General features: G+C 58.8%; 1 protein-coding gene across 1 annotated transcript in view; it reads left to right on the top strand.

Moving 5' to 3' along the window:
• Positions 1–440: 440 nt before the first annotated feature.
• PACSIN2 (protein kinase C and casein kinase substrate in neurons 2) overlaps positions 441–8,738 on the top strand; it is a 44,620-nt gene continuing 36,322 nt past the window's right edge. The window contains exons 1-2 of the mRNA XM_007941793.1: positions 441–507; positions 596–766. Coding sequence (XP_007939984.1) covers positions 441–507; positions 596–766 — 238 coding nt within the window. The remainder of the gene's footprint in view (positions 508–595; positions 767–8,738) is intronic.

The raw sequence follows: 8,738 nt of genomic DNA, 5'->3' as shown, positions 1-8,738 counted from the left end.
TCACCCCAGGGTCCCGTGGGCCCTCCCACTGCAGCCTCTGGCTTGACCTCGATCTGGGTCTTCTCAGTGGCCTGGGCGTGGTGTGCAGGGTGCTGGGCTGTGGCCATGGGCTTGTGCAGTCTGTAGCGTCTGCATCACACCCCAGTCTGGGTCTTCTTGGTGGCTCTGGGTGTGGTATGTGAGGCACTTGACTGTGGCTGTGGGCTTGTCTGGTCTCACCACCCCTTCCTAGGGAAGCCTGGCCCCTCTCTGTCCTTAGTAACTCCAGAAAGTCATGGCACTGGTGTGTCTGTCCCCATAAGGACTGAGGGCTGACGCTCATCTCTGGAGGGCTCCTTGGGGCCCAGGCTGGGAGGGCAGACCCTGCTGATTTCAAGATCTGGGCCGAGTTTGCCTCATCCGAGACCCCAGGGCAGGCAGCCGGCTCAGCTCTGAACAGCATGTGTCAAAAGAGCTCTGTCTTCGTGGAGGAAACCAGCCTGGACCTGCCCTGCCCTGAACGCTCTTGTGGGCGCAGAGAGCCTCTGTGGGGGGGAGTGTCCTGGGGGATGATGAGGATGTAAATCACGCTCAGTGACTGTTGCGGGAACGTTAGCTCAGCTGGTGGATGGCAGTGCCCATGACTCTGAATATTCTCGGTCCTTTCCCTATGGGCGATTCCAGCCTGCTGAGTCGGGCTCCTTCCTCTGTGGCGTGGCCTCATCTGACCCCTCTCGGCTGCCAGAGACCATCAGCGATGCCTTGTCCTATGAGAACATCTCTACACGTATCTGGGGTCTGTCTGCACAGGGTCCTCCCATCCTTCTAGACCAGTTCTCTGGGTGACACTGGAAGATGCCGCTGCCCTGTCACCTCCTTCCACAAAGGTGGATTGGGCACCTGCCACAGCCCCAAGACGAGCCTTAGTCTCTCCTCCGAGAATCCCCCGTTGCCGTCAGAGGGACAGGCAGGTGGCTTCAAGGCAGCCGGGCCAGGGGGCCTCAGAGGCGGGAAAGTCCAACACCAGACTGTGCTGCAGCAGGGACTGTCCGTTTCTTCTCCACCTGGCCGCCATGTTGGCCACCCTCCGTGTGTGCAGAGCTGGACGGACTCTGTAGGACGCCTGCACACATAGAAGCCGCGGCGTGGCTAGTGGCGTGCGTGTGTGTATGTGGCCTGCTGTACTCAGTCATAACTCCTGGGAGGCCAGAGTTTCTAAATACAGCCATTAATTCATTCTTTCAACCCCAAATGGAGCATCTGGTGAGTTGTGAGCAAGGATGAGGGCATCAGCCTCCTGTTGTCTTTGAACTGTTCTCCACGTGGCTGCCGGAGAGCCCCCAGCAGAGACTGCTGACTGAATGGGGGCTGAGGCCTGATGCTGGGTCATGAGACATGCCCTGCCCGGAAGCAGCTGACAGGGATTTGGGATGAATATAAGCACATAGGTGACCGAGACCCCAGGAAGGAACGGTTCTCTCAGTAAAGATGTGGAACACACATTGTGTGCCAGGCCCTGTCCTCTGCCCGGGGACACAGCATGAATGACACAGACAGCAGTGACCTAGGGTGGGACGGCTCAGGTGCTGTCAGGATGCAGGCAGGTGAGGGTGCCCTTGCCGTGCGCACCCCCATTCCAATGGAGCGTTTCCATTCCTGCTTGTCCTGGGAGTGGATGAAGGCCAGGGTTGGGGGCTGCCCTCCCGTTGCCCAGCTGACTCTGAACCTCCTGACTCTGCCCTGGGGGTGTGGTCGGTTTCTGCAGTGGGTGGGGTGAGCGGTGGTTAGATGTGCATGGAAAACAGGCAGTGGTCAGCACTAGACACTGACCGTGACACTCAGGGTGGACAGTCTCTGCCTGGTCATGGAGGTCTCATTCTCTTGGTGAGATGGCTGCCTCCTTGTTGCTCAGGCGGCGTGTGTGGGCCATGCCCCCAGTGTGCACCAGTGCTTTTGGCAGCTTTATGAGGGCAGGGATGGCTCTGGCTCTGTGTTGCTGGCACCCCATGCATGGTGTGGTACACGGTACTGTTGCTGTTGGGTGCCAAAGAGTCAATTCCAGCTCATGGTGACTCCATGTGACGGGAGACCTGCCCCAAAGGGTTTTCTTAGCTGTCATCTTCACAGGGCAGATTACCAGGCCTTTCGTCCGCGGAGCTGCTGAGTGGGTGGCCACCAGGCACATGAAAGGGACTTTAGTACTCAAAGGTGGGGGTGGGTGGCTAGATGTGGAGCTGTGACCACTGGGTTCCCCAGGAGCTCTGGTCTGGCATGGCCTTGGGAGGAGCCTGAGTTCCTGCAGCCATGGAGAAGCTGGGCCCGCGGGAGACTGTCAACATGCACAGTGGGCCCAGCTGGGCGGGGCAGGCAGGACGTGATGCCGGATGGACCGTTTGCCCATCCCCAGGGAGGCCGCAGGGAACCTGCTGGGTAGTTTATTGTGGCTGGCTGCTGCAGGTTGTAGAATTTCTCATTTTTGTTTTCAGGCTGTGCCCTCGAAGGGCACTGTCTGTGACATTGTACTCAGTCCCTGCACTCCCTCATCCCTGGAACAACTCAGGTTACACTTTCAGGGGGGCAGGGCAAGCAGAACTGAGGGTGCAGCCTTTATGGGCCAGGCGGCTGCAAGCAGCGATGGTCCTGCTGCCATCTTGGGACGGTCACCAAGTGCGGGCACCTTACATGTGTTAGTACTGAGTGGCTGTGGGCCAGCGGCATTGATGTGGACACTGACCCCAGGAGCATGTGTGGTCCCCCGGTCACAGGGCACCTGTGTGGCAGGTCCAGGGTCAAACGGCTCCTCCGTCCAGGGGTCCTGTGGAGTCACCCCTGCCCTCTCTCTGTTTCCTCACCAAGCCCATAGTATTGGCCACGCTCGGCAAAGACAAGCTGGGTGACAAAGTTCATCTGTCATTTCGTCACCGCCCCTCAGCTATGTTAGTACCATTGCTCTAAATGCCAGATAAAGAATCATGTTTTTTCTGCAGACAGCGCAATGCTCCAATTTTCTGCTGTTCAGAAGATTGTCCAGTTGAGACCCACTTTTGTTTTCTCCTTTGAGTTCTGAGGTGTCACAGGAACTTGTCTCAGCCATTGTGGGGAGCCATGCCCTCTCTGCTCGGCTGGAGGGGTGTTCAGGTGTTTGGTTAGGCTGTGGTGGCTTGGCTCTGTTGAGGTGGTTTTGTGGGCGCACTTATTTGGGTGGGATGCAGTGGGGTTGGTGCTGAGGTACCAGGTACAGAGATGGGATCCAAGCACCTCACAGTCCAGTGAGTGAGGGAAGGGTGGCGGGTCCTGAAGGTAAACCTGGATTCCAAAGCAGGGGGTAGATGCACCAAGGAGGGGCGGGGCAAGGTGGAAGGAGGACGGAGTCTGCAGGATCAAGTGCCGCTCCAGCCGATCACAGGATGACTCCCCACTTGGTGGCCTACCTGCACCTGTAGGCTCCCCAAGCTCAGAGGTCTCGCTCAGCGCCCCTCCCCCTGCAGCCTCAGTCTGCCTGTGTCCTTGGGGTTCTCAGTGCAGGCTGGTGGCCGGCAGGGAACATTTGCTAGCAGTCCCAGAGACGATGACCCTGCAGGGCCTGTGGATGGCAGCTCTCCTAGCAGTGACATCCGTCTGTCCCAGCTCTGACCGGAGTACAGGGGGGACCAGTCAGGGGGGCGGCCTGGCTGCTCACGCCAGGGATCAGGTTCCTGCCCTTTCCTGGGACTTCGCGGGAGAGCCAGCAAGTGTCTGCCCAGGAGATGGCATGCTCTCAGGGTGGGGTCCTGTGACATTGGCACGCCGGCAGGGCACACGAACAAGTACATGGGGCCTTGTGGCTGCACAGGCAGGGAATCGAGACCATCTGAGCCAAGACACAGCGTTTTCTATGTGCAGCCTTTGGGGTCCGGATCTGTGAATCACCATTCCTGGGTTTCCATTGGTATAGTGCCTGAGGCACTTGACTGCTAACCAGAAGTCTCATGGTTCAAACCCACTACCCACTCCTCACAAGGAAGATGGGGCAGTCTAGTTCTGTAGAGATACCACTTTGGAAACCCAAGGGTTGTTGTGAGTCGCATTCTACTCACTGGCAGTGAGTTTGTTTTTTGGTTTCCATGCTTTAGTTGGCACTTTGAACACGCGGAATGGAGGTGGGCAGCTCAAGTGATCTCTGTGAACAGACGATTACAAGGGGAGCCTTTGCAGGGACAAGACAAGTCCCAGGACCAGAAGGTGGGCCAGTGTTGGGCAAGAACTGAAACCTAGGCATGGAGACTGGAGGCGGACCTCCAGGAATGAAGACATAGGAACTGGAGGCAGGCCCCCTAGGAGTGATGGCGTGGGGACCCGAGGCAGGCCCCCCGGGAGTGATGATGTGGGGACCGGAGGTGGGGCCCCCGGGAGTGATGGTGTGGGGACTGGAGGCGTACCCCCCCGGGAGTGATGATGTGGGGACTGGAGGCAGGCCCCCCCGGGAGTGATGGCGTGGGGACCCGAGGCAGGCCCCCTGGGAGTGACGGTGTGGGGACCGGAGGTGGGGCCCCCAGGAGTGACAGCATGGGGACAGGAGGCAGCTCCCCGGGAAGTGATGGGACCAGTGCTGATGAGAGCCTCGCAGGAGCTCTAAGCTGAGACTCGGGTGGGGTGGGAAGCTGAGGCTACTGAGGACATGCTCCAGCAGCTGCGGGGCCCTGCAGGGTGGGCAGCATTGCCCCGTTGGCAGAGGAGCCCAGTGAGGTTAGGATCCACGTGGTGCTTCAAGGGAGGGGCTGGAGGGAAGGGTGGGGAACTAGAGGGAGCGGGAATCCTGCAGAAACAAGGGCTGCGGAGAGTGCAGTGTGGTACCTGAGCGCAAGGCACAGCCCCTAAAATCAGTGCTAACCCCCTCTGTGAGGTGGGGGTGCCCAAGGTCAGAGGCCCTGCTGCCACACACGCCGCAGGATGCACAGAAGGTAGGGACCTGTGGGGGACAGTGCCCGTGACTTCACTGGGGAGGAAGGGCCTCAGCCCTAGAACATTGCCAGCTGCCTCGGGGGAAGCTGGCGGAAGGCGTCGTGGGCTAGAGTCAGGCGCGACGCGGCCTGCTGTGGTGGGTGCCCCGTGGCTCCTTCCAGGTGACACAGGTACAGCCCTCTCAGCTGTCATCCTGGGGCACCTCTGACGGCTCAGCAGAGCCCCTCCTTTTGACCTGTTGTCTGGAGAGCTCTTGTGATTCACGGGAACAAGGACTTGATGAAGGGTCGGGAGTCACGACGGCAGTGCTCGGGCCCCTGAGCTCTCAGCAGCTTCTCCACGCGGGTGCAAACCCTGGCTGCCAGCACTGCAGACACAGTGTCCACAAGGTGCCCTCTGTGTGCCCGGCCAGGAGGGAGAGGGGTCGAAGTACCACCTGTCCTCGAAAGCCACTGTGGTGTGTGTGTGTTAATTTCAATTGCGATTTACAAGGTGAAAGTTCACTTGAAACCCACTGTTTGAACACGTTTTGGCGCGGACAGCGATGCACACACAGGAATGATACGGGGAGTGAGGAGGCCTCATGGGAACGTCATGTGCCACCATGTTCTGTGGGCCTCAAGACATCCTGCCAAGCAGTCAGAAAGCAGCTCCACCCACCAAGTTTCCCTCAAATATCACCCCGTCTAGGCCCCCGACCACCTGGCTTGTCCTCCGGGTCCCCCTGCCCACCCAGCATGTCCTCCGGGTCCCCCCGTCACCGTCTGGCATGTCCTCCGGCTCCGCCCCTGCCCACCACCCGGCGTGTCCTCCGGGTCCCCTCGACTGCTCCCTGTTCTGCTCAGGACTCTCCGCTCTGTGAGTGCCTCGGTCACTGGCCGTGAGTTGTGTGACGGTTTGTTGTTAGGTGCTGTTGAGCTGGTTCCATCTCAGTGTCCCCGTGTGCACAGCTCTGTGCCATTCGCACATCATTTGAGGCCGTGGTTGCAGCCCGGCCACCATCATATTCCTCCTGCCATATGGTCCTTGGCACACCACAGGCACTCAGAAAGTGTTTGTAAACAGCAGGAAGGGGTTGCCAGACCCTCAAAGACTGAGTAGTTACAGATGCTTTAGGAGTGCCCAGCCAGCTGCTGGCACTCGTGGCCGATGGAAACCCTGGCATCATCGGGTCCTCAGAGGTCATCTCGTCCCCTCCTCGCTCTGAATGAATGAGATGAGTCAACGGCCAGTGAAAGGCTGCATCGTGTCACGTGATGGGCATGGCTAGCCGAGAGCAGGGATGACTGGGGTAACCCCCTGTGTTGCAAGCCCCCATGTTCCTATCACCTCAGAGAGCAGCTCTGTCTACTGAGCAGCTGAAGGAACATCCACAGAAGGGCTTTTCAGGGTCACACGTACTGGAGTGGAGCCAGGCTTGTGAGAGTCGTGGAGGGAAGGAGGCCTGGGGCCAACAGACAGGATGCCCACACTCATGCACCCCACCAGCTGCCGACTATCTGCAGGGCTGCAATTAAGAACTCCCCAGAGGGTCAGCTGTTATCTTTGTTTTTAAAGCTGGCGGGAAATCACGCAGCCCCTTGGCGAACTTGATCAGCTTGGCGTGAAAATGTGTGTCTTTGGCTGGAGGGCCACCGCCTGCAGCTTTTCCTTCTGTTTGGTTGGCTCGGCCCAGCCAGTTCCTGCTTGAACCTTCCTCTCCGGCAGGGGAGCGCCTGGGAGAAGTCCGGTTCTCTCCAGCAGGCGGTCGCAGGTCACAGGCTTGGGGGTCCTGAGGAGGCCTGGACTCTGCCCGGCAGCCTGGAGCTCGCTCTGTGCCCTTCCCTGGAACTCCCGGGGCTGGCCCAGAGCACACGTGTCCCTGACGTCCAGCCACGCAGACGGGGCTCTGCGCCCTCTGTTCGCAGCCCTGGGAGGTTCTAGGGGGCAGGGCCCTGAGGACTCAGGCCCCTGAGGGTGTGAACAGGCTCCCTTCAGAGGGAGCCCGTGTAACGTGCCCTATTGTGATGGGCCCACTGATGACAAACAACCAGGGTAGCCAGGCCTCAGGCCAGCAGGAGGGGAGGCCAGCATATGCCAGGCAGTTGTGACCTGTGGGAGACAGGCTGGCACATAAGGGCATGGGGACGATGTTCGGAAGGGTCCTCGTGACCCCTCGGTGGAGCAGCCAGCAGGAGCCCTCGGTGGAGCGTTGGTCCTGCCTGTCTCCGAGTGCAGGTGGTTCAGGCATGCGTTCCTGGGGTTCCAGCGAGGATAGGTGGGGTTGGGGAGGCCTCCATGGAGGGCAGCATCGAGGCCGCTCCTGGAACCCAGGAGTCAAGCAGGTAGGAGGCCCCGGTGCCCTTTTATCCACCCCGACCTCTCTCCTTCTCTCCCCCACTGTTTATACCTCATTCCCTCCCCCTTTCTGATGCACTACTGAAACCAAAGGGGCTCTGGTAGCATAGTGCTTAAAGCACTTGACTGCTAACCAGAAGGCTGGCAGTTCAAACCACCACTCCTCAGAAGGAAGATGGGGCAATCTACTTCCATAGTAATACTGCCTCGGAAACCCAAGGAGGGGTCGCTAGGAGTCGGGTCCGACTGGACGGCACATAACAACACCACCGAAACCAAAACCAAAACCAAACCCGCTGCCATAGAGTTGATTCCAACTCAAAACATCCTCCATTGGGTTTCTGAGGTGGCAAATCTTTATGGAAGTAGATTGCTCCATTTTCCTTCCATGGAACAGCTGGTGGGTTTGAACCACCGACCTTCTGGTTAGCAGTCAGATGCCTTAGGCACTGTGCTACCAGAGCTCCTTTTCTGATGCACCGGCTTGTACTTTCTGCCAGTGTGTGTATGTGTCCACCATGCGTCCTCGCTGGCACGCAAACGGTTTTCCTGTAACTGTCCGTCAGTGATGTCCTGCTCCTTGTCATTCTGTTTGGTTTGCCCTCGGCACAGTGCTGGTGCACCTGCCCCAATCACCCTGGCGTTCCCCACGGGGGACCTCCTCCGGCCCCGACAAACCCACTACTATGAAAAGCCTCCTTGTGCCCCGTGACCCGTGTGAGCGTTTCATTGGGGACATAACTCGGGTGGACGCTGCTGGGTGGAGTGCTGCCTGTGTTCTCAGAAGGTGTTGGTCACCTAGTGGCTCCATAACACATGCCACAAGGGAGTGGCTTTAATGAACAGAAGTCTATTTTCCCAGTGTTCAGGAGGCTGGAAGTCTGAATTCAAGATGCTGGCTCTTCGGAGAAGCGTTCCTGGCTCTGGGGGAAGGTCCTTATGTCTTCCTGGCGATCTCCCCTTGGCGCGCCATCCCCCTTCCCCATCTCTGCCCCTTTGGTGCCTGATCTGCTCTGTCCTGTCTCCGAAGTGATGGGCTTAGGACACACCCTCCGCTGGCGTGGTCTTGTTAACATACATAGAACTCCCTCCTCCCGGTGGGTTCACTGTTGTCCCTGGGTGCTGTCCAGTCTCTTCCGCCTCCTGGAGACCCAGGTACAACAGAACAACCCCCCCCCCCATCCTGAGCCGCCCACAGTCGCTGTCATGCTTGAGCTCACTGTTGCAACCACTGTCAGTCCCTTCATGGAGGTGCACCCTGTTTTTGGCTGACCCTCTCCATTACCAAGGCAACATCTTTCTCCAGGGAGTGGCCCATCCTGATAACATGTCCAAAGCGTGTGAGATGGTCTCACCACCCTGGATTCTCAGGAGCATGTTGGCTGTCTTTCTTCCAAGACAGATCCACAGGTGGTGGTGGTGTTGTTACGTGCCGTCGAGTCGGCCCCGACTCCTAGCGACCCCTCCTTGGGTTGCCGAGG

Source organism: Orycteropus afer, unplaced genomic scaffold (assembly GCF_000298275.1).
Source record: "Orycteropus afer afer isolate SDZICR_OR568_19922 unplaced genomic scaffold, OryAfe1.0 scaffold00083, whole genome shotgun sequence".
In the NCBI taxonomy this organism is placed as follows: Eukaryota; Metazoa; Chordata; class Mammalia; order Tubulidentata; family Orycteropodidae; genus Orycteropus; species Orycteropus afer.
Note: the sequence above shows the minus strand (reverse complement) of the source record. Positions and strands in the feature narration are given on the sequence as shown.